We start from the raw sequence: 26,934 nt of genomic DNA, 5'->3' as shown, positions 1-26,934 counted from the left end.
ATCACTATGGCTCCGTCCTTTGTTGTCTGCTTACAGACAAAACGCAATGATTGCATTTGCCAACGTGTGCTCGCAACACTGTTTTGTGTTGACAGAATATTCTCTTTCTTTCATAAATAAAATGTTTACCCACCCCGTGTATTTCACGATGGCAAGAAAATCAATACTTGTGCTTTTCAAATCATGAGCTGTGTGTGTAGCTTCGTAGGGGGGCAGGGAATATAATGGATAAATATGCATTTGAACGGATCTTACGGATCAGTATCCCACTAATAGCTGAAAACAGTGTGACCTCCTTTAAGCAGCATATTTTCGCCCAGAATTGATTTAGTCACTGATGGTTTAAGTGAAAGGATCATTTATAGTAGTACATTTTCATCTACAACATGTTTGCTGTAAGGTTTTCTAGACATTATGATGAGAAAAATATCAAGACACCACAGATTTGCGGGGAACATGAGAGACATAGGAGAACACAGTAGTTTTATATTTATAGTACAACTCCATGACAGCCACGCTTCGTTACCACCTTAGTTAAATCGTAACTCTCTTTATTTGTGTCGTACTGAAAGTAGGGTGCAAGGTGTGAAATAAAGGTGTGAGAAGAAGAAAATGAAAATGACACACGATTGGACACACAGCATAACCCTTCTCTCGTCCACTTTACTGCGGCAAACCATGTGGATAGATCGACATCAGGAGGCAAAACTGAAGTCTCATGTTTGTTAAGGACTGATTCAGGATCCAAATGCAGTTTGAAGAAAGATTAGACTGCTTTCCCAAGTAATCCCAAGCTAAAAGCTATTTTTCCTTCCAAAGCCATTCCATGTGGGCAATGTGAACAAAACAATTCTTCATGCTGGTATGTTAGATTACGCTTCACAGTCGCCTAAAACATATTGCGGCCCGGGTTGTGAGACAGACCAATTTTAAAAAGTGGGTCCTGAGACACGCACGCAGTAAAAACGATCCCGCCATCCATTTCAAGTCTGACAGCTGAACTCAGCCTAGTGGATGTCCCTGCCATCTGTAAACTCATTTTTTTAAGAATAACATTCCTCTAGATTTTCATACTCTGCCCGGCTCGCTGCAGAGGGGTTGTACGTCTACAAAATGACTGCCAAAGGCTCGGGGTCAATACAATACTTCTTCTGTGATTTGTGAGAGTTGTCTCGGGGACTCGGGCAGTGCACAGTGTAAAAGAGTGCAGCGGGGTCTCTGTTGACATCACTAAATTGATCTATACTCTATATCGGTGTCATCGCAATGATCAACGATGACAGAAAGACAAAGACTATTGGCCCAATCAAGGCTGGACAAAGACATCGGCCATCTACCGTGTGATTCAGTTGTCTTCTCAAACTCAGACCTATTCATAAGTCTACTGTTCAACATTTGCCATCCATCTTCACAGGAGCCTGACAACTTGTGCGATTAATTCAGTCTCGACCGATGAAGTAGATATTGCATAGGCTGGACAGAACAAGCCTGAGGGATCTCTCCCACCAGGGTTGATTTACATGCATCCACCAGTTTGTGTGTGTGTGTGTGTGTGTTGGCTCTATAGCTGTATCCGTCAGCAGAAACATGCAAGCGAGCTGATGCAGGGGATAAAAAGACGCGCACCAACACAGTCACACTGACAGGAAACTGTGGAGTGCGTCGATACGGGATCAATACAGAAAAAAATAAATCAGCAAGACCTTAAGGCCGTCGTACATAATCTTAAATGGGAATGCGGTGTAATTTGAGCACAACACTCTCTTAAACATGTTGAATATGTAGGTGCACAAGAGCACATTGATAACAGGAGGATTGTAAAAGGTAACTGGTTTGTTTTCACAGCCGTCATCAGCTGTCCCTCCTAATAAGGGTTAGGGTTAAATACAACGATGACAGGATGACATTAGCGAAGGTCATTTAAACAGTAACATTAAACATGTAGATGTTAGAAATGGCCATTCTTTGGTTCAAGTGCTCAAACTGTTTACTTATAGCCTTGACCCTGCCAATCAATAAGCTTTCACTTTTCAAACATGTTTCCTTGTCTAGATAATCCCTGCATCGATTTATGGCTCCTCTTAAAGGAATACTTCACCCACATTGTAAATCAATTACCCAACCCTTGAATTTAGAAGAAAACTTTGTTTTTCTCGCATGCCTCCACCGTGAACGAAGAATAAAACAAACTTAAAAATGTCTTGATGAATTTCAGTAAATGGGGGATGCGTTTAGAAACAGCAGAACTCTCAATTATCCAGTCGTATGCTCACTACTTCCCAAACACATGCATTTTTGCTCTAACTATTTAACACACGTCTGCTTTACAGTACACAGATGATTAGCGCGCCTGTGCAGGCATGAAACTGTTTTCCGCCCATTACGAACGGATAAATGACACCTGGATTATACCGCACAAGTTGTGCGAGAGGTTATAAACAGATGTTTTGATGTTTATATAGTTTTGCTTTACTTTTATGATTCTTCATTCACCATGGAGGCATAAGAGAACAATTAAGTTTTCTTCAAGAATTGAAGTGTAATTGATATACACATGGTCCTTTTGTGTGTGAAGTATTCCTTTAATACCAGTTCAGATTCAGAAGCAAACACTGGTTTGATTGGATGATTGAGAAATGGGAAAAATTAACATTTGCATTATTGCCTGCAAAAAAACAAATATCACTTACAAGTCAAACACCCAGCATTTGGTAGCTTTAGTTACTCACCCCTGCAGCTCCTTGACAGACATGGAGATCTTGAGGTTGTGTCCCAAAACATGGAGGGCAGTGAGGATATCAGCCCACTGGACCATCTCTCCCAGAGGACCCCCCTTCAGCACTTTGGGGCTGAAAACATCTCCAGACTCCTCTGTTAGGAAGCCTACATGGACTAGGATCTGAAGGAGGACAGGGACACATGGTGGCAAAGAGTTAAAAAGGAAAGTCTGTGGAGAGGCTCCACAAGAAAAGCTCCACTTGAGAAGAGTCTGTTAACGACTTCAGTCTCCAACTGAAATGACATAAAGGTTTAATAATTTGATAGCTTTGGCCTTAATCAATGAGATCTGGGAACATGGTTACAATTATCTAAACTACTTTCTTTAGAGGTTAAACAACAAATGACTGCACCAGATATTGTCATTAGCTAAGGCATGAATGGTAGTACATCGCAGAGATTGAACTAAGAAGTTGGTCAAAACTTGGTAACAACTTTTACGACTTATATTCACAAATCTCAGCAATTAACTTTGTGAGCACAATGTTATTATCGCCGATGGAAATGATGACCAGAAGGAGTTGTAATAAACCAGAATTACAGAATATGTTTCTGAATAACATTACGCAACATAACGACATCCATCAAAATGACAGACACATAATGCACAATGTCGGAAAGTACAATTAATTTAATCTGATATATATTATATCATTTATTTTTATGTGTGCACCGTAGTGTATAAAACTAAGCTCCTTGAAAGTTAAGCTTCTGCAGTCCAAACTGTTTTAATGAGTTTGAGGATTAAAATCATTAGAATATCAGACTCTTCCAAAAGAAAATTATAGAAACTGAAAAGTAATTCTTTGAAATCCCCAATGAATTATCCCCTCGTGCTCCAATTGAACATGTAGAAATCCATCATCATGGACACTCATTTCATATGCACCGTATGCCTATAGAGATAACTGCTGTCACTAATTCCCCAACATCCGCTGGGGGAAAAAAAAAACCCCTTTGTTTATAAAACAGCATATAACACATGTGAAGGAATTATCACTATTACACAACTTTGCACTTACAGGCTACAATCCTGTCACGCATGTCCACCTAGACGCCGCATAATTGTGCGACCCACCGAGAAATGAGCAACACGTTGCTTTCCACAGCGGATTAGACACAGCCATGTCCAAACGCTGCTCTGCTGAGTAATCCTGATTAGCTAACACAGCATGAACACCTCCGTGCAACATACATAATGAGCTTAAAGCCAACTGTGCCTGAGTTTGCCAGAAAGTTTTGACGGCAATTGCCACTGTGTCTCTCTCTGCTTGTGTGTAAGTGGGTGTGCGTCCTGCTTCTTACCTTCACTGCTTTGAACTATTGAGGTAATGATTAAAAGCTTCCAAAAGCTTTTCAGAAGCGTGCCGCAGTGCACTCTCTTATTACGCTTTTCCTCTCTCCATCATTCCACATTAACCACAACGCAACAACGTTTGAAGGTTACTGAAGGAGCCGATACACACACCAGCACACAACGAACAAACAGTGCTCCTACACATCACGGACATATGTCTGGATAACAGAAAGATAGACTCTATACATCTGATATTTAATTATTTAATATCGATATATAGTGATGGAAGGTTATTCTGTGTTATAGCTGTATACATCCAGTACAACTGCTAAAGTCATTCCACAAAAGTTAACACGTCCAAAGTGTGTGTGAAACATTGGACAATGGTGTGTGTGTGCAGCCAAGTCAAGCTCCAGTGAGACTCCAGCTGGCGTGAAAAATCCCCTGATTTAATAAGCCTGCTCTATTAACTTCTGCTTCATAAAAAAAAAGATAGTGAAGTGAAATTTAATTACAGTTTGGGTGGCAGATGGCAAGAGTGAGAATTCATGGCGACAATACAATTCACTCTCTTGTGCGTGGTGGTGCTGCTGCTGCTGGTGAGAGAGCATCACAAACACTGGCAACCACGTACAAAAAAATGGAGACGGGGAGGCACATTTCACCGGCAGCAGCAGAGCAACACTGCTATATTAGTCTGAGGAATATCACACAGTGGCAGCAGAGCTGAATAACTGTGGATTGGATTCTATAAAACTGGCATCCACACACAAATGAAAAGGTAATAGGGAGAGAGGTAAGGGTGCTTTACAAAACCCATGATCTAGACTGCTGAGGGGGATTTCACTTTCTCTGTAATAGCCAGTATATATCTCCGTTCGCAAATGTTAATTCCTCTGTATGGGAAGCGAATTAGAGTGGAGTTCACTGACACATATCAGCACAGCGCTGGAGAAGCAACCTTTATATCACAGAATAAGTATCAATGGCTAGAACAGAGAGGAGAGGGAAACTAGCATTGGGTGGCCTCGCACCGTGCAGATCACCGGTAATGACAATCTTGCGTATTTGCTCACGCACTCACTTGATAATGAAGATAAACGGGTGGGAAATGCACACAATGGAAAAGTCGACAACAGAGCGAGCAACTACGAAGCTAAAGCTGTGCTTCATCATAAAGTCCTGCATCACAACCAGCTGCCTCCCTCAGGAATCTGATCACACACCAGAGAGTGGAGCTCTTAATACAGTGGACTTATGGCACTCCCAGATGGTGTGTGTCTGAGTGTGTGAATGTGTGCTGATGGATTTTGAATTATGTTTGTTTTTGTTTGTTTGCCGGCATTTGTTTCACACTGACATACATCAGTGAACTCTGTGTGTCTGTGTGCGTGTGTGTGAGCTCATGGGATTCTCAAAAGGATCTGAAGCTATCGTTAACATCCCGGAGGGATTGAGCACAAAGACCTGCCAAACCCGCTGAGACTGACAGAGAGCCACGATAACAACGATCTCATGCTCAAATCTCCTGCTCACCTTTACGACGTCCCGTCTGACGGTACGCGTGTTCACGCGACACCCCTCTCGAGAAACCTTTATGCCACAAATCAAGGTCTTTTCACAAAATCGTCCCTTTTGTGATTCTCTAACTTGGATTAACTGTGGAAAAGTAAATCTATTGTCTTTCATGTGCTGATGTTAGGAATGTTTTATGTAATGTCTCAGTAAAATCCTTGGAAAGTCCTTGGTGCGTACATATGAGAGCAGAGAGAGTAGAAGTGGCTCTCGAGTATGTGGTACCACTCCATTGCTCTGCTCCACTCATCACTAACTGGCTAACGGCAGAGGAATGCTAATGCTTGTCTCAGCATCTGTTAGCGCAAGACTTCGCATGAATGCATGTGTGTTTTGAGTGTGTGTGACCCTGTTCACTCATGTACTGTGGCCCTTCTGAAGGTCGCAGCTGTCCGATGGAAGTCCACGGGGGGCAACACAACCTGGCACTGCCAGCCATCAATACTCTAACTTCACCTTGACCCTCCTTTTACGCCTCCGCACACTTACTTTCCCCTCTTTATTTCTCCTCACGTCTTTCCTCCAACCTGCTTCCTGCCCCTCTTCTTTCTTCCTCACTTTTACTTTTTATTATCCTTCCCCTACTCCTACATCCTCACTCCCCACATCCCATTGGTCTCTACTCTGTCTGCACTTCATTAGTCAGGGGTCAATTAAGTCTCAAGAGGGCAGACACAGGGAGAAGGGAAACTCATAGTTTGGCATATGCTGACAAGCACACTCAATGTGCATGCTCAACACACACCAAGTCGGCACAGATGCACACAAAGTCACTTGCTGAGACACTTAAGCTAACTCCAGACAGGCAATGCCTTCCCTAAGGATAAGGTCAGCGTCCTTGAATCTGTACTATCGTCTCTTAAAAGCCTCTCCATTATGCCACGGCTTAGCCAAATATGTCTCATGTGATGTCAAGAAAAAAAGAGAATGGCAATTTGCTATACACAAAATATTCCATCAGCTACTTAAGAATGGCTGAATGGGTTGACCCAGGCTTTTGATCAAGTTTGATAACGGCACTTAAAAGAAAAACGGTGAGTTCACTCAAATGAATAACTGCTTTGAAAGTGAAGCAAAAGGTTGATTGTATTCTTTCCAAGCTCCACAATCACTGGGGGAAAAAGGCAGATTAATCTCAAAATAAAAGAGATTGCCTCGAATATTTAAGGCAGGCATCTAATTCATTCAATGCGGCGTCCTGTATAGAACATCCCTCAAACGTCTATCCCTCCAATATATTTGACTGAATGACTTGACTTCAGAATTACATTTCTCAAAGTTTCCACAGTCACACACACACACACACACACACACACACACATTGTGGACATTTCCCGTCCTTGTGTCTTTCGCTGAGAGTTCAAAGGAATCATCTTGCTTTTTCTCTCCCCGTCGATTCTTTCTCCCTCCACATTTTGCCTCTCTGCTCGGCTAATTTATTCTTTTTCTGAGTAAACATCCACTTCGCTTACAATCAAAGAGAAAGCCAAACAAGGAAACAGAACTGAATCAACAGAGCCCCGCTGGAATTGTAAAGACCGCACACTCAAGCAGAATGCTAAACTTGCTATTGGAAACGAAGGCATTTTGTCAAAGACGAAGGATAGGCCAGTGCAAGGCCGCATTCAATTCACATAAGACAATGTTTTTTCTGAGGTCAGAGTTAATTAAAATCATACAGTGTTCTCCTTCTCAATGTTAAAGTGAGTGCATATATTAGAGTTCAGGTGAAAATGAATCCTCCTGCGTGGAAGGAGGGTAACAGTCAGAAATGGTAAATTTGACTGCTACAAACTGAGATTTAATTTTCATATAAAATGTATGAGATTCTGCCTTTTGTTTGTATTGCAATGACATCCAATCAGCAGTCATGCACACAGACATTTTTACTTCAAATGTTATTTTATTGTGATGCCAAGGCTAACTCTTACAAACACCAGGACATCTGCTCTTCGGATAGCTGCAGCATGTAGTAAGGCATATAGGCTGTTCAAGCAGCCACGGAGCCATGATGGAGGATAACAAATCCCCACAGTGCAGTACAAGAAATGAGAGCATCAATCTCAGTGACAGAGGACTACTTTCACCCCTGTTAACTTATTTTAGAAAGAGATGAGGGCAGAGAGAGACATTTTCATCAGAAGAAGCAGAACTTGTGCTCAATCTGCCTTCTTACATTAACTCATGCATCCATCATTATTTTCTTAACTTAAAGATTATGAGTCTACTCAGAGCAGGGTAAGAAACCTAATAGGTATGGAGGCTCGAAAAAACCTTAAATGTGATGTAGTGAAAGGTTACATGCAGCAAAAAAGTTTCCAAATGTCTAAAGTTTCGTTGACATTTTGAAAAGTAAGGATTTAAACCGCACTCTTAATGTTATATTCTTAACCAATGTTTAATGAACTAACGAACATCCACAGGCACTTTGGCCTTCCAGTGTTGTTGTTTTTTCATGCTCACCTCACAACTCCCCTCTCCACCTTCATCAATCCATCCCTAATCCAAATTCTACAATACCTTCCCCCTCCCATTCACCCCCCTCTCCTTTCTACTCTTGTTCTTCTCCCTCTGGCACTGGCCCATTCTTGGCATTTCATCATAATCCCAATCGTTCAAAATCATAATTTCTCATCTCCTTTCTCCATTTAATTTCTTCTCTCTAATCTATCATTGCACTTTCTTCCTTTCTCTCACACTAAGCCCTTGGCATGGCTACTAGCAGGAAGAAGCAGTGTCCATGCTGCGCAGCTCTTGTGCCAACCAAAATGAGGTTTAACAATTTAACAGTACAAAACCGCAGTAAATTCTTATATTAGAGTATACTGTACATATTTGAGATCTATCTTTGAACAGATGCATACAAAGTGTTACACGCCAATTACAGAAGAAGAATGCAGACTGCAGCGGATGGATGACAACCTATCATTACCTCTTCTATCATTTTTCTCCTACCATCATTCAAATTGAGAACCCTCAAGAAGTATCTGTAAAAAGCTTTTCGTGCCAAACCACTTGAGGGGAAAACGGTGTTTCCCATGGCTTGGATCTTTGAACAAAATGTTTTAGCTAACCTTGAATCCTCTGTAAGGCATTTGTAGATCAGTTTGAGTCTTGTACATACTCATTCTCAAAATGGTATTATCTGGTACTGTAAAATGCACGTATGTTTATGTTCTTCTGTAAAGTTCTCCTCCTTTCTCCCTCCTACTGTATCTTTTTTTTTTTTACAAACTACAACTGTTTGTTGCATTGGTGTGTATTGTAACACACACAAATTAAACTCTTTATCTCTTTGTTATGGCAAATTCTTTCTCAGATGCACTTTGCATTTAGCCATGACAAGAGAAAAAGTTATTACAGTGCCTGATCACAGTTGAAAGAATAAACACTGTACACAACTTCCTTCATCATCATTTGCACTTTCGTATTCTCCCCTCTCACCTTCTTCTGGTCCCTCCATCGTTGCTCCAGCTTGGCATCCAGACGATTGGCGGCTGTTGCCCACTGCTGTGCGAGCCGGCGGATTCTGCGCTTCATGAAGCTGAGAGACTCCTTTCCTGCCCCGACCTGGTCCAGCAGCACAGAGAGGTCTGTGCGGAAGGCAGCCTGGGAAGGTAATGTATTGAAAGTAAAAGGAGAGATGGAAAAAAGTGAAGAGAAATTGTGATAATATAGAAATCAGGCAGAAAGAGTACCACAGTCATTTGATCTCAAGATTTGGTGTAACTCTAGGGATGGCGGTGTCAGTGGGTTCACCACTTTGGTCCACTCTCAACAACTACTGGATGTATTCCCATGCAGATATATATGGTGCCCAGTAGGGATGTCATGATACCATATATTTAGTAGTTGATACCAAGAGTAGTTAAATTCCACAATTCTCGTTACAAATTCGATACCACGGCAAAAACAAAACCATATATCCCATGTACTCAACATACACTCCTTTATTACTGTTTGCATATTGGTTTTCATTAGGAAGTTAAACTCAGATGTCTATTTTATATTGCTGTGAAAACATCTTCTTCAAACAATTGTATTTATTCAAGTTTCTGGCCAAAAACAACATTTTACAAGACTACATTTGAACACATCATGATAATGTTATAATTTACCTTCACCTAATACAAACGTGAAGTGAACAGAGCTTGAACGCTCCATAATGCAACTCAATGGACCGGTTGCTAACAACTAACGTTAACTAGCTCTCCTCCTCCCGATTTCAACACGGACTTGTTGTTCACAATGTACTGTAGCATTATCAGGGATACATTGGGTGCGTCCCCTTTTTGGCATTGACTTGGAACTGCAGTATCGGTTCTCGTGACAACCCTAGTGCCAAGTTGATGAATCCGACTGACTTTGCCTGTAGCGCCACCAACAGGTTGACATTTTTGCTTCTGAGTAAAATGTGTTTGGAACTGCTGGCTTGATTATCATGGGACTTGGTGCATACCCAAGGAATTAAAGTATTACTGCTCCATGACCTCAAAGTCAATGTTGAGAAAAATCGAGGGTGGAGGATGATAATGGGGGAGATCAGGTCCGTTTTAATTAGCAGAGAGTGAAAAGGGTCAGATGAAGGTTAACTATTATGTAGTGATGTGGGCTCTTACTACTGAACCGCATCGTTTGAACAAAATAACTTTTCTTATTATTCTCCCTCTTTTGAGTGGTACTGAAAATACAAAGGCAACCATTTGAGACAAAAAAATAGAGAGTGAGAAAAATATTTTTGATTGTATTTTTCTTTGGTAAACACTGTAATTATAACAGCTCACTAAATACAATATTGCTTGTCTAAAGTATTTTCTTTTACTATCTTTCTTTTCTACTCCCTCAATTGTACTCTCTATCATATCTATCTATGTTTGGACATTGTTTTAAAAGTTAAAATTTTCTAAAAAACATTAAAATATTGACGCAATCAATTACAATTTAAGGTAAACTGACTACTAATTATATATTTATTTAGGCCCCAACAGCACCAAAAATCTCCACACTAAAGGGTTTGTAAGCAGGGCAAGATTTTACATGCTTGTAACATGTTTTATTCATGTCATGAGAAAATAATCATGATTTTCTTTTACTTCACACTACGGATTTAGTTGGTCTTCCCCTAAAAACCTGTACTTTTATTGATCCAAGAATGCACTGGGTAAAAATCCACAGACAAAGCAGCTTCCACAAATCATCAGTGGCCAAAAGGGGACGGTAGTTTCATTATATCTTGAATATATGACAGCTAAATGAGAAAAATGTGAACAGGGTGAAATACACCAAAGGCTATTCCTAATAATCAGCTGCATTCTTTGGCCCTCTTTTCTACCCTGACAGTATTTCATGAATTTCCAAACGAACTGTTGTCCTGATTCCCCATAAATTTGTACTACTGCAGTATTTCCATATAACCTTGGTGAACTGAGCACACTTGGAAAGTCTGAGCTAGTAGCCTGATTGTATTCTTGTGTGTGGCTTTTTGAAGCAATAATAAAATAATAGAGCAGATATGCAACTGGATGATGTCTATGCAAACGTAATAAACACATAACCGGATCTAATGCTTAACCCCTAGCTTGTGAGTCATGGGTATTAACGAGGAAGGTGATTTATCCGTGAAATCAATGGCCACACATGGAGAGACCAATACTTCATAGAGCAGCAGATAAATGTCCTGGCAACATATTACACATACTATCAAAAACAGGACTAAATGCAGTCTATTAGTCTGAAAGTTACCACTGAGTATGTTTAAATGATCAATTTAAGGTCGTAACGTAACTAAAGTAGGTTTTGTGTATGTAAGTTAGTTATGTTAAAGTATGTATGCAAGTAGTTGCTAGTTGGTGCTTTTGCAGTGCATCACGTCAACCATCGCCCACTGTGCATGTGTTTGCATGTCCATGGTAACATTTTATTTTTGCTGGTGTGTGTTTTGCATGTTTGAGAGTACTCCTCTCACCTGTCTCTTGGGGGCCTTTGGCTGGAGTACATACTGGGTGGGGAGACTGCTCTGGTTCCTCCAGGACATCGGGGGGCAGAACCACTCCACCTCGCTCAGGTAGACGAGGAAGGAGCAGTCTGAACCGTCGACACCGTAGAAGGCATAGCAAGGGTCCGATGTCCAACGTGCGCGCATCCACTGGATGGATATAAAGAGAACACATACATGAAGGGCAATGGACATTCATGTACCATTAACATTTTTATTGTATTGTTTATTTGTATAGGTACAGGTATGTAGCATACACACCACAACACTTGTCATGCAAATGTATGGCTATAACAGGCTATTGTTGCTGTAAAAATTTGTCTCAACATTATTTTTTTTCTCATCACGGCATGTGACATCCCCCACCAAAAGGATAGTGATTTTAAAATCATTACTGAAACTTAATCTATTAACGTTGCCACTAGCAAGCTACAATGGATAAACAGGGTATCTGCACACTTCTATGTAAAAACATAAGGACTTTTAAGACCTTTAAAAGGAGAGCTTTTAAGAGTGTCTTCGAAGGAAGTGGGGGAGATAAAAGGCTTAAAACTTTATCTTAATTTTGGTTGTGACAATCCAGTTAACCTCTAACAATGCTGTCAATGAAGAAAAAGGTTAAGAACACCTGCCGAACCATCGTATTCGAAATAAAAATAACCGATTGACACTCACATCTACTTTCCCAGGACACTCTGGAAAGCGGGGGTCTCTTGGTATTTCACACTGGCTTGACGTCCCATCTCTCACTGCTGAAAAGACACAGTGAGTGAAATTTTACCTTCAGTGATAAAACATCAATATACTTTGATATGCTCGGCGGACCAGGATCCACTCCCATTTTTAAATATCAAACTAAATGATAAATCCATATGGGCCTCTTGTGAGAGATATACTTTGCTTTACCCACAACCACTGCTTCATTAGTCTAGGCTTAGCTCACTGAAGTCAGTTGGCTTTAATGTGAATATTTATTCTCCAGTGAAATCAACTATTCCAACAGCAATCAGCCAGTGTAATGTTAGCTATCATCTCATTTACCAGCATATGGTGCCTGCCAAAGCCACTTAAAAATGCAGGTTTTATTTCTTTAATCAAATGATGTTCACAAAGTGACTGCAGACATGGATTTGTTTGACCCTCTGGCTCACCCCTAAGAACCGTCAGGTTACAGTGTCATACGCATTAACAGATTTTATCCACTCGCCCGTGGACGTTTTATGGCAATATTCGCTCCCTCCATCATCATTAACATTGATGATTCCAGCGTAAGCCATATGCGCCGTCGTTGGCCATAAATCCCTGTGGTTTCCCCTTTGCAACGTCGCACCGTATCTGCAGTGCACACTATTCACTGGGCCTGAAAAAGCAGCACAGCCCGTCTCCCGCTGCTGCCAACCATCCTAGGGTTACGCTAGCAAATACACCTCACTTAGGCTACACTCACTGCATTAATTGCTCCACTGACTTAGTTAACTGCTTCTTTGCTGCTGATGTGAGGAAAAGAAGGGAAGACACAGAGAGAGAGAGAGAGAGAGAGCTGAAATTATGTTGTTCATGAAGAAAACTAATGCAGCTTCAATTTCTCATAGTTCGTCTGTCTTTCATTCCCCCCCTTCTCCTCTCCGTCTTTCTCTCTCTGGACCAACATATTTGCCTTCTCTCTAGGTTCTGTCTGTTTCCATTTGCCAAATGAAAAAGAGACATTTCTCCACATAAGTCTTCCCCAGGGCTTCTCTCCATCGACTGAAAACACACACACGCTGAGACGCACACTGCTTACAAATATGATATACAGTAACGAATGCTGTAGCAACAATTGGAAATGTGGTCAAATAACTAGATAAAAACTTGACTCCTGTCCCTGCAAGAAAATAAAAAGCCTCGTCAGTGCTTGAGGGGAAGGAAATTCTAATCACGTCCTCTTGGTCTCTCTCCCTCTCTGTCTCTCCTGGCGTTCCCTCTCGCACATGCCTGACCACGAGATAAATAAACCATCACTGAGCCGTATAATAATAAAATCTGCCGGCAGTGTTTCAATTCATCTGTGATTAGAGAAAGCAGCAGTGTTTTCCTTTTGGCGTGTGTCGTTGTCCCTGCAGATGCAATGGGGGAAAAAGAAAAGGATATATAATGCTCCTGAAGTGGAAGACAGAGACAGATAGACAGATAGAAAGATAGAGAGACAGAGAGACAGAGAGCCAGAGAGAGAGAGAGAGAGAGAGAGAGAGAGAGAGAGACAGAGAGACAGAGAGAGAGAGAGAGAGAGAGACAGAGAGACAGAGAGAGACAGAGAGACAGAGAGAGAGAGACAGAGACAGAGAGAGAGAGACAGGACAGAGAGAGAGAGAGAGGACAGAGAGAGAGAGACAGAGAGAGAAGAGAGAGAGAGAGAGAGAGAGAGAGAGAAGAGAGAGAGAGAGAGACAAGAGACAGAGCAGAGACAGAGAGAGGAGAGACAGAGAGAGAGACAGAGACAGAGACAGAGAGAGACAGATAGAGAGGAGATACAGAGAGAAAGAGAGACAGAGACGAGACAGAGAGACAGAGACAGACCAGAGAGAGAGACAGAGAGAGAGAGAGAGAGAGAGAGAGAGATAGAGGACAGAGAGAGACACGAGAGCTAGAGACATAACAAAGATTAAAGAGATAGATATAGATCTAAACAGATCCTTCATATACTAGATATGCTACAAAGAGAGAGATACAACTATAGAGAGACAGAGATATAGACAGAGACGGAACATTCCTACTGAGACAATAGAGACAGAGAGAGAGACAGAGACAGAGAGATCATAATGGGGGTTATATTATGTGTGTGTGTGCACAACTGTCACAAGCGTAGTGTTATTTAGCTTTTGATTAAAAATGTGCAAGAGCAAAACAACAGAGTTGGATGGAAGCAAAAAAGCAATGATGAGATATATATAGAGATGACCACAGTGTCCCGCATGCACAACAGTGCCTACAAGATGAGTAATGATTATCTATCATACTTTCAAACAACATAATCAATCTGCTATCTATAAACATTTCCTGGTTTTGACTTATGTTAAGCTAGAAAAGATGCTGCAAAGGAGCAACTCTGAGATCTTAATGTTTTCAGACTTTGCGTTTGATGTTTTTGATAACCTATTTTTAACTTGTTACTGTAATGCGCGCATTGTTATTTGTATTTCTTTTTATGGTTTAATGTTTTTTGTGTGGATGATATCAAACTGCAACTGTCACCTGTGTATTTTGGCAAGTTGCCAGAAGGGATTTGTGACCGTGGAAAATTCAGCTAGAGATCCTAATGTAAGCATATCTGTAACTGTGTGCGTCTCGCTCTCACTCTGCATGCGTGTCTGCAGATCTGTATTTGTATCTCCTCCGTTCTGTTGTGAGTAACAGCAGCAACTGAAGTTTAACACAAGCCGACAGCTGTGCATGAGTCCAGCTGCACCTCAACTTTATTATTACTGAAGAATAACACTAAATGTAACTCTTTGTTTTTTTCTTTTGAAGGGATGTGCGTAAGTTTCCAATCACCCTTCTCCCTGCACCCCCTCTAACAGGAGAACGGTTAGAACTCAGTTTACAATGTGGTCTCATGATCTGCATCACATAGTACTGTATCGTCCTAATTGTACTTTTCACTCGAGTAGTAGTAAGTATTGTGTATTATTATTACCTCCGCCAAGGAGCGGATCAGAATTACGGTTGTATAAATTGTGAGATAGGGAATTTGTGCGGCGTCGGAATAATTGGAAACATTAGTTAACGACATTTACATTAGTAAACCTCCTCAAGCCGGAATAACTTGAGGCTCGCCTGATCCGTTTTCTTTTCCCTCTTTGTCACGTAAACACTACAATAGCAAATACATTGAACACGTCGAAGTCGGATGAATGACTTTCCAAGTCGGGAATTTGCAGACACTTGCAGCATTGACCTTGGCGGAGGTCTTATTTTACCAGATTTGTGTACTTGGAGAAGCACTTCAGGTTGGTGCTGTGGAGTATTGAGTACTGTTTATTGCTCACATCATACTGTACATGCTGTCTGCCATATATGGATGATTGAAATGAGTGTGCATAAGATGGTTTAGTGTTGTGTGTACGTAATTGTTCACTTATTGATTGTGATGTAATTGTGATGTATATTTTTTAAATGTGGTTGTTATTAGGGCTGATCTACAGCACGATGTAGTCTCTAAGTCTTCCCACATTAAATATGTGCAAATTAAAATGAGGGGGTTAATGTACACACTGATGATGATGATGATGATGATGGTTGGTACTGTACCTCTTCCTTGCACCATGCTGTTTTGCAGTATCTGCTCCACCCTGGTGGCCATGTTGGAGACATTCTGGGCAATGGCTTGGATCCTCTCCACTAGGCCGTCTGGTTGAAACCTGTACACACGCACAACAATAATGCCATGGGATAATGAGAGGAACCGTCACACTGTTGTCACACTATGTAAACTCAATGAAAAGCAAAGTGCTTTGGCCAAAAAAAGAGTGCAACTCTGCATCAAGTAAAATCTGAAATTCCCAAGCTCTCATCACCCAATCTTCTTCTCCCGATGCCATCACCTCACTTCAGTCATGAGCTAGTCTCTTTACTCTTCAGTTATCCCCGTCTTTTAGTTTTGTCTCATTGTTGTTTCTTTCTTTTTTCCTGCCTCACTCCCCCCCCCCCCCCTCTGTTCTCTGCTTCCACTCCCTCCCATTCCACATCTCAACAGATGTAGAAGTGTTAGTTGGAGATGCAAATTGTTAGACACTTGGTTGGAGCGTGAAATAGAAAAAAGACCTGCGCTGTTAATACCACTTCCTCTGTAGGGTGAGAGACTTCTCATTCGCATAATAAAATGAGTAGGAAATGTGCATGTGTATGTGTGTGTGTGTGTGTGTGTGTGTGTGTGTGCTCATTGTAGTTCTGTATATTTCCAAAGCATCAGACTGCATGATTGCACATCACGCAGAACCAAGCCTGCGTACCCACACGTGCGCATACTGCTGTGCCCATTATGTCCATTCAAATGTCTTGATTTCACTGTGCATTGTGTGTGTGTGTGTGTGTGTGTGTCGTCCTCGTTCTCTGTATTGTCTCATCAGCAGATGGTATTAAGCCTCATTAAAGTCAAAGGAATAAATGCAGCATAATAAAGCATAATCAGAGATGATCAGAATTATTGTGTGTGTGTGTGTGTGTGTGTGTGTGTGTGTGAGAGTGAGTGAGTGAGTGAGTGAGAGTGTGTGTGTGTGTCTGTTTAAGATTGAATGTTAATACTAAAATACTGCATAACTAACTAAATGAGTGAATAATGTAAGGAAACCAAGTACAGTATGTTTGTTGCTTTACAGTGTAAACATTTTTTTTTTTAGAAACCATCAAAGTCGCAGGCAGTCTCCACACTATTAACCGATTTATAAGTGTCACTCGTAAGCGTTGCCAAGTGTGTTTATGTCCTCCCATTATCATACCAGGAAGTGATATATGAGGATACAGTATCGACTCTTGCACTGAGGGCTGATTCATAGTTTTTCAGGATTGTTCTTGCATTCTACGCCAAAGTTGTGAAACTGTGAACCTTTTCATTTTTGTTAGTGTGGTTATTTAGTGCTCTCACTTGTTAAAAGACACAAAAGGGAAAATCTCCACAGTGCAAATAAACCCTTCCAAATGCACAGGGCATGAAAGTACCCTGAAACAGTTATCTCAATAAGAGCATGTGACAGAACTAATTGTAATTTCACTCATCCATTCCTCGCAAGAGAGGCAAATACACTGTACGCGTTAGTGAACGTCATTATCTTATAGTGTCTTATAATGAGAGCCAGCATTATATTGGGCAATAAAATGATATTAAAACATTAATATTATCACATGCAGCAGTTCCCAGCTGTAGAGGATTACAGCTACCATGGTACCTATCCTATAAAAGTTGCAATGTATTTGGCCTGAAGGACAAAACCTGCTTGGTAAGCTGAGGAACCTGTGTTACTTTAAAGCTCTCTTTGGGGGGGCTCCACTGTGCAAATTGGCCTCTATAAGACTTGACCTTCTAATCTCACCTCCAATGTCTGCTACAATGTGAACTCATCCCTAGAGATGAACACGGAGAGACGGAGAAAGGCAGAGTCATGGAAGGAGAGAGGAGGGCAGAGAAATGTATGAAAGAATCAGAAGGACTGCACAATGAGATCCAAAGAGGACGAGTCTTAGAAATAACACCGTGTGAGAGTCGGGGGAAAAACTCAAAAATAGAGAGAAGGAGATCAACCACCCACGGCAAACAGACCAAGAGTACCAGGGGGATCTTTGTGTTAAGGAAGATGCATAATAAAAATAAAGACATCCTCCGTGTGGAAGCCAACAAAACAGCTTGACTGGAACATTAAATGATGATTACGATCAAAGAATACAAGGATATACATATTTGATGCCCCACTGTTGCGCGCTACTTGCAATGAAGCTTCCTCCCTTTTGATGAATGTAGACAGTTGGCTGTTTTACAAATGAGGGGAACAAATGAGGAAGAGCAAAGACAAGACAAAACGGGAGGAAAGTATAGAGGGAGAAGAGGAAATCCACTGACGGATGCCGAGCAGAAGTAGAACACGCTTAAAAGATGAAACTGAGAGAACACCATTGATGACTAGAAGGAGAGTTTCTAAGGATACAAAAATGTGTTTTCATGCTCTTCTTATTTCTCCCTCCCTCCCGCTCTATCTAATGAGATCATCCTCTTAAGGGAAGAGGACAGTTCTGACAGCATCCTATCAACAAAATCTGTCCAGGTCAAGAGATGCATGTGACAAAGCGTCCGCATGAGGGTTTGTACGTTTTTTTTGCCAGCGTCCTGACATGGCGTGGTGTTAAAACATCACACACAAAGAATGCCACACAGACTCACACTAATTAACTCGGTTGTTTCATGTACAGTGCTATTGGAAAATTAGGTTTGAAAAAAAAAAGCAGCATTGTGTATTTCTCCCACTGATTTATGCACAGAGCTACTGAAGTCAAGATGAAATCAAATAATTTAGGAGTCTCCTTTTCTTTGCCGACTACTTCGGGCGAAGCTGCAGTATGACATTGACTTGAGTGCTGTGGAAAAGAAGGTCTCCTGGGATCGAGGTTGTTATTGACGCAGCTTAGATGGGTGCCAAGGGAGGAGAAATAGGTAAAGCCAGAGTCAGAGCAGTGATCTTCGGACAGCGTACGCCTAAGGGGGAGACTTACCAATCTCCGCTCTCATCCTCTGCACGCTAAAACAGAGTGAATCGACTCTGCATCCTTTACTCTCTTTCGTCACCCTCTCTTGTATTCTCAGGCTCCCCTCCCTCGTTATATTCCCTCCGTTCACTGCTCTAACGAGTGGCTGCCCCATGGGCGAATCACAGACTGGGGCCTCAGACATCAAGTCCCATTCGCCGCTACACGGGAGTGTGTCAGCACCAATGAAGCTCACACAGAGAAGAGATTGCCGCCCAGTGTGTGTGTGTGTGTGTGTCTTTCTGTGAATGCGTGCCTGACCGGCCTGGATTTGGGATATGTTTTTTTTTTTTTTTTTTTTACAAAGCACTCTCTCCCCATTTGCCCCTCGCTCCGCTGGCTAAAAATCACACTTTACCACTTCATTCATACTCAACTACATTTGTCGCACATCCTTTCTCGCGCTGTGTGTATGTGCAAGAGAGGGAGAGTAGGAAGTAAACAAGGGAGAGCGAACAATAAAGGAAGGGCAGAGAGAGTAAAGGTGGAGAGTAAGAGACAGAGAGATAGAGACAAGAAGAGAGGAGAAATGACGAGTGATGGAATGAAAATCATTGGACTGAAAAGAGACTTAGGTCATCCCTGTCAGTGTGTGTGTGTGTGGCCATTAATCCTGCAGGCTATGTCCTCAGTCAAGGGTCTGTGCCCTGGTCTCTCGCCCAGACTGGTTTTAACAGGTGTTACCTCAAGTGAACTAACACACACACACACACACACACACACACACACACACACACAAATTGTCCTTCAGTTGGAAGCCATCTAAAGAACATCATCAACACAAGTGTGTTTGTTCGTACCCACACGTTTCCTTAGTCAATATCCTTTTCTGCTTCCTGAATCAAAACTTTTACTCCAGCTACAGTATTAAAGCTGCTTCCCTTGAGGATCAATTCAGTTCAAACCAAACAACATCGTACTCAGAAAATAAAATTGATTTCTTTTTTTTTTGTCCTGATTTTGATTTCATATTGTTCACACTGCTGTCAACTTTCAAGAAGATCTCATCTTAGAATTAAACAAAGAAACGTGAACTTCATAAAGCAGAAGTTATCGTGACAAATCTCTGCGCTAGGAGGAAGTTTTCTCTGGCTGGCTGAGTGATAATTGGTCTCTGCGGGGAATTTGATGTTCATAACCCATCATGGTTTGTACAAACGTAATTTTAGACAAGCCGTCAAATGCGAGTCATGTGTACAAGTCACACATTCTCAATGTTCAAAGTAGCAGCAAAAATAATCCTTCATTCCCGTGAATCAGAATGTAAACAAAGGAAAGCAGTTGTGGAAATCTGCAACATGTCCTCAGACTGAACTGAAGCTATAGTTTCAGATTGTATTAGAACCAGAACCATGATCCATGTTGCTTTGTACTTTCATTTAGCCACCTTTAGGTTTTTTTTTAATGTAATATTGTCCAGATAATGTAATAATGCTTTCAAATATAAAAAACAGTGTCCCTTTATTAGAGCATTATCACTTGTTATATGATCAACCTGTCATTGTTATTTCCATTGGGGGTACTACATACACTGGGGTAGACAAACAATAAACATTAACATTTTGTGAAAATGGACCTTAACTTTAAAGTAACTAAATCAGCGTCGCAACCTCAGCTACTAATGTGTGTAATTGAATGCCAGTGTGTAATAGGACGTCTAGCCAAGCTGAAGGCACTGCTGCTGGGGATTAAGCCTGGATCCCTGCAGTGGTGGCTGAGTGCTTTTTCTCCCCTGTGCCACTCAGGCACCCTGAATAAACCCTAATATAATGTGATTTTTATCATGCACGCTATATTTCACCCTGACAAGACCCACTCAGCTAATAAACCTTGCAGAGCTATTCACCGGATGTAAACATTCAACTAGTTTGGCTAATGCAAACACTATCAATTAGTTGTAACCATGGAGATCCTTCCATCCCACACAACGCAAACTCGGCATAACGTGTGCTGGTATTCTTATACGATAATGTCAAAAATAATAATCACTAATTATGCTTTTTTTATGAATACCATATATGATGCCTCTTATGATGCAATTGTCATAATTATGTAATTGTTTAATCCTGTCATTTATTACTAGATTATTGAACTCATTTAAAGAGACACTGCATTACATCTATCTGTTATTTATCAAAGCTGTAGTCTGACAGCACACCCAGTCACTAAGGGAGAACTGGTCATTAACCACATTTAAAACGTTAAAGTCACAATTCATTGATTTCAGCTCTTGTGCTTGACCCCAATTACACTCTGACCATAACCCTCGATCCACCCAAAGTACTCCCCTCAAGGCAATAACCAGAAATTGATTTCTGCTACAGTAACACCATACCATCCTACTTAAGAGTCCCTGACAATAGACACCTTCAGCAGGACACTTCTCCCCAGTCGTGCCCTAAGAGTTGAACGGCTTCCCCCACATTAAACAGCCCATTACTAGACATTGATTGCAGTTAACACCAACGCCAGACCATATTAAATCGTACCATCCTTCCGCTCTTGTGCCTTTGTGCAGATCTGAACCTGAACGCTTATCCGGGATCATTCAACAAGGTTCGAAGAAGCGAGGGGATTTCTGTCAGTGTGTATCAAATCACTCCCGCTGCACCAAGTTTAGTCAGGCCGTTAGAAAATGAAAGTATTCAGAACGGAGAGAAAGACAAATTGGATGTTTTGGTACAAACGGGGGCCAACAGAGGAGCCATTTGATAAAAGCAGCAGCAGCAGCTAGGTCATACAAGACTTGTCTGTTTGTAGCAGGGATATTGAGGTAATAGGCAGCAATTTCGTCAAGCGCCCATAAGAGGGGTGAAAATGAAGATAAGATCAAAAAACAACAGGGCGAGGAGCAAAAATGAGAGAAGATGGAAGTCATGACAACGGTAGAGAGAAAGAGGTGATGTGTAGTATGAATGACAATGATGAATACATCTTAAATATGAGGGTGTAATTATACTACTTCATGTCATGCCATAGAGAATACGTAATCTTAAAAAGCTCTAGCAGCTGCTCTCTCTTTATACATACCTGAGCTGAACAAAGCACTCCAGATACTGTATCATGAAAGCATTATCTCTATGACTACAGGATAGGTTTCCCTTTATAAAGGGACAGAGCAATGCTTACACTATTACAGCCATATTATGCATTTTGTATCATATTATTGTGTTGTTTTATTACTAAATATCACAGTTTTGCTTAAGGTTTGAAAATCAGATAATTTATAAATGACGTCAAAATATGATTTGGTGGTTTTTATTGGAATAAAGATGAAGCATATAACATATGGTTACATCATTTTCAGCTAACAATAAGATGATCTTGAATTGTTACTCGTACAAACGCCATACATGTATTATGACAAATTTGAAGCCTTGCCACTTATGTAAAATATTTCCCAATCACTTCCTTATCACATTTGGCAAAACATCAATGTGTTGTTAACAGATGAAGACCAACAAACTAGGGACAGATTTCCTCCCGTCATCCCGGGACGATAGAAAATGTGTTTGGGACAAATGGAGATCTTCCCCGGAAGTCCAGGGGTCACATCCTATTTTTCCCCCTGATAATTCTACAGCATAGTGTGAACAACAAAGAGGAGCTGGTTAAAGGTAGCTGTCGACTTGGTGAAATAACTGCTAACATTACCGGAGCGAGGTGCCATAGAGTTACATTATGATGCGTTTAAGCCCTAATAAGTAAAAATGTGTATTAGGTGAAGGTAAATTATAACGCTATCATGATGTGTTCAAATTTAATCTTGTAAAATGTAGCTTTTGGCGACAAACTTAAATAAATACAGTTGTTTAAAAGGAGATGTTTTCACAGCAATATAAAAATAGATATTAGAGGGAATTATGACGTGGTAAAGACATACCTGCAACGCACAACTGATATAATTCATAGTTTCTGAATCATTTAAGATTCCTACGAGATTTCTTTGTGAAAATGTTTTGGTGAGATTCTCACTATAACCAGTTATATCTGTGGAGTAATGATTTATGTATAACACATTCTGGTAACCAGTTATCACTGACACAGAATCCAACTGTAAAATGTAAAGTCAGCGTACCTGTTGATAGCAGAGCTGAGCTCATCCAGGCGCCGTGCGTCAGTGCTGGACGTGTTGTCGAGTTTGGACAGGCTGTCCATCCTCTTCAGAATCACCTCTAGCATGTCACTGATCTTCCTCAGCACGCCACGGGACTCCACGCCTCCCAGCACTGAGTGGAGAGACAGACATGGAAGGAGAGACGGGAGATGAATGAAAAGCTGGACAGTGAAGTACATAACACACTTGCAGAACAGCATGCAAATTAATCCCAAAGCCTGCAGCTCTTCTGGCTCACCATACTGTAGTTGACTTTAGCTATGCTCTTGTTTTGGACAACTGTCTCTATGCACTTTACTGGAACACAAATCAAAGCCTGTTGTGTGCCAAACAATGCAAAAGTCCTCATTAAGATTTATGGGAAAATGGACAAAGCTAAAACTTATCTCTCGTGGGATTTCTGTGTCGTAATACTTTTAGTTTATAACCCTAAATGACAAAGTGGGGCTGCAATAGAGAACAGTATCATCTGTAGATTCACCTATCTCTCCACAGACAGCGTTGCTGATGCCAACACACTGTCAGACTGTCACCGTTAATTAACATTAGGAGCAGCCAACACGCAATGCTCCCCAATTCATGTAATTAAAAAACACCGATTGCACAAGACTTTTAAGACTTCTTATTCACAATAAAGATGATTTTATAAAGCTTTATATAAAACAATTGATATTATATTGTTTTTTTAAGTAGTTTGTCAAATGTTTCATTCACTCCCATGTTAGCTTTGGGTTGGCGTGAGGCTGTCAGATGTCAATTTCTGCAACTGCATTGAACAGCAAGTACGTGATAGACCGTCCCTTAATAAAAAAAGACCATTTTGCGTAAGACAAAAAGACAAAGCCTACCATAAAACCACTTTAACTTCATAAGAGCAGCTCCTCTCCACTTGAGCCTGTGTATAATTCCTCTTCCCAAAGTCTAAAAGCCAACAGTTTGATTATCTCACTCTTTAACTTGTATATCTAAAGCTCGATCTGTCATTTCCCCTGCCGACAGCAGTCCACTTCTCCCACTGCTGTATTCTGATGTCTTGTAATAAACTGGCTTGTTTTCAGGCCAGACACTCTGGCGTCTGATGTCTGAATGTGGGCTTACCTTTCTATCCTTTGATACCCTTTGATATGAGAATAACTTCCACGAAGACTATGAGTTATGAAAAGCCAGGAACTAATTACGCTGAAGCTCTTTTTTTCTTGCCTCTCTTTTTGTCTGTGTCTGTGTGATGGCCAACTTCTTTCTTTCACCAAGAACAGAAGAGAGGGCTCTGTGTGGACAGAAAGGAGCGTCTGCGTACGTAGTTGTGTGTGTGTGTGTGTGTGTGTGTGTGTGTGTGTGTGTGTGTGTGTGTGTGTGTGTGTGTGTGTGTGTGTGTGTGTGTGTGTGTGTAGATGAATACATCATTGGCCATCAAATTAAAATCTTAACAAATATGCCTGCACGTACAGATGCAGCTCCAGAGACAGTGAGGAAGACGCAGAATATACTTTGACTGGATAAAAGGTGTACAAGAGTAGGATATAACACAGATACTGTCAGGGTCAGAGTGTCTGCGAATTCAGTCTTAATCGACCGTGAACGAGGCAGGCGACTGAAAGGTGACGACGCAGATGAACAGCTTTCTCATGTAATGTCTTTGCAGAACTAATCGCTCCTATATACACATCTAACTCATCCTTTTTAAGTGCTCATAGAAAAAAGCAACAGGAGAATCTTTGATTTAACAATTGCTGTTGAGAATAAAAGAAATTGTGGTGACAAGCTACTTCTTTTGAGCGAGACTCCTTTCCAAGAAGAGAAGTTTGCAGTTGAATCTTTTTTATCACATTTTCAGTTCACATACTGTATGAAGACACAAAGCAGATGTAGCGAGCGGTGCTTTGCCTTTCAAGCAACAGAGCGTCCAAGCTTCTATACGAACGTTTGCTCCGCTTGGTTTTCTGATAACCTAAGATCCAGATGTCAAACAATATCTAAAATATCATTCATACGGTTGAAACAGACCGTTATCTTGATTAATAATACACATTTTTCTAGGTTTGAAAATGGTTAGAAACATTTTGTATAATTTAAGTACATAACTCAGATAAACATATAACATAGGTCTACTCGTTTTTACAATTTTAATGCGGAAAAGTTACATATTATAACTTTAAGATTTGACACCAAGTTTTCAGTGGCCAGAGGTCAGAAAGAGCTTCACTAATATGAGCAGGACTCTTTAATCAGGGAATTGTTATAAACTATTGTGTGCAAATCCAATTAGTAGGTGAACAAACCGGTATCCCGAAACGCAAAGAGTAAAATGCTAATGGTTGTTGGCAGATGGTAAACGACCCAAATGAGATTCATACTAAAATTGACATTTTTTTAAAGACTAGAGAGAAGGGAATTCTTGATAATCTGTGTTTTGGTAATGGACATTTGATTTCATTGTGTACACTGTCGATGAATTATAAGGTATATAATAAATCCAAATATGATCACACATAAAAATGCAAAGTAAAGATAGAATCAGAGGGAATCTCTTCCACTTCAGTTGGATGCCATCATTAAGTCTTCAGTAACCACACATGATGCTGTAAAATGTCTAATGAGATACAACTTGGGACATAAGGGACAGAAGGGACACACGGGTCAGAGTTTATTCTTCTAGCCCCCCATAACAGCACTTGGCAGGGCCCATATTGTTACTGCAAACACCTGGATTAGGCTGTTCCGACCACTCTGTCAAACCCCATGTCTGCTGCCTGACAGGCAATTACAGCCAATGGGCTCCGGTGCCTAACAGCTCCGGTGCAAGGTCATTGTCTGCCTCAATATCTTCCAACAGCCCATTCCCAAGTTCAATGACTTATCTCCTCAGCGACAGATGTATTCGTCTCAGACGGACAGTGTCATGTCCTTTGGCTGTGATGGATCGCTGTGTGAGAGTTTGCAGGTGGGTCGCTCCGGTGACATCTTCGTGATTGGCTGAAAATGGATAACTTCCACATTGAGGGTCAAGTAAACTAAAGCCAAGGCCATGATGAGAACAATTTAATGTATTATTGGGTTGAACAAATATGGGCTTGTCTAATATTCAGTGTTTCACAGAAATTATCGTCTTGGCAAAGCCTCTAAAAAAGCACTTGGATGATCCAAAGTACCCACACTTTTAGAGTTTGTAACCTTTTGCTGAAATCATGTTAAATTTGGTACTTGGGTACCGTTTAATACGAGTGATTCCCTTTGTACCTGGCCGTTAATAAATATGAGATATGTACAATTAGAAAGAAACAACGTGATATTATAATACTCTTGCTGATGGAGAACAGCCACACACAGCTGTGATGTTCAGCAGTGCAGCAAAGAGGACAAATGTTAGTCAAGGGATGCAAAAAGCAAATTAATAGCTCTTTCATATGCTCCAGTGATCTAATGAGTCAAATGTAATTTCGAGTCAGGGGGCTAATTGTTCTCTGTGACTCTGTTTATTGATGAATCTCAGTCACAGAAGCTGCACTCCCATGGATGGCAAATGACCAGCTGTAATAAATGAGGTATGCTTTAGAACAGATGATCTTTGTTCTGATTTAATTGTGTACCGTGATGAAAGACAAACTGTAAAACTTTTTAAAGTGTTTGACTGTGGTTACCAAACACCAATTTAGAAGGACAAGTGCCAATATTCCCAATAGCTTGCTTAAATGATACCATTACACAGAAAATGACTGCCGTTATCTGCGCTCATCAGATGAAGCCTCATTCAGATGTCACTGGTGTAATATATCTGCAAGTGAAGGACACTGTGACCACAGACACTGAATGTAATTGACACGAACGGAAAGAACAAAAACAGTAGCAGCATTACTGCAGCGATGGAGATGGTTCGACTTGCTCAAGCTCAAAGGGCAGAGGAGT

The 26,934-nt window shown here is 40.9% G+C and overlaps 1 protein-coding gene across 4 annotated transcripts in view; it reads right to left on the bottom strand.

Moving 5' to 3' along the window:
• Positions 1-26,934, bottom strand: part of LOC115013261 (alpha-1,6-mannosylglycoprotein 6-beta-N-acetylglucosaminyltransferase B-like) — a 98,845-nt gene that overhangs the window by 40,390 nt on the left and 31,521 nt on the right. For 3 of the 4 annotated variants that reach the window (XM_029439399.1, XM_029439410.1, XM_029439427.1), the window contains exons 3-8: positions 22,993-23,143; positions 15,933-16,042; positions 12,321-12,397; positions 11,616-11,795; positions 9,095-9,259; positions 2,730-2,899 (exon numbers count right to left, since the gene is read on the bottom strand). In XM_029439399.1, the coding sequence (XP_029295259.1) occupies positions 2,730-2,899; positions 9,095-9,259; positions 11,616-11,795; positions 12,321-12,397; positions 15,933-16,042; positions 22,993-23,143 (853 nt within the window). The remainder of the gene's footprint in view (positions 1-2,729; positions 2,900-9,094; positions 9,260-11,615; positions 11,796-12,320; positions 12,398-15,932; positions 16,043-22,992; positions 23,144-26,934) is intronic. The other variant, XM_029439419.1, reaches the window with a different exon arrangement.

Source organism: Cottoperca gobio, chromosome 1, assembly GCF_900634415.1.
Source record: "Cottoperca gobio chromosome 1, fCotGob3.1, whole genome shotgun sequence".
In the NCBI taxonomy this organism is placed as follows: Eukaryota; Metazoa; Chordata; class Actinopteri; order Perciformes; family Bovichtidae; genus Cottoperca; species Cottoperca gobio.
This window is presented reverse-complemented; position numbering and strand designations above follow the sequence as displayed.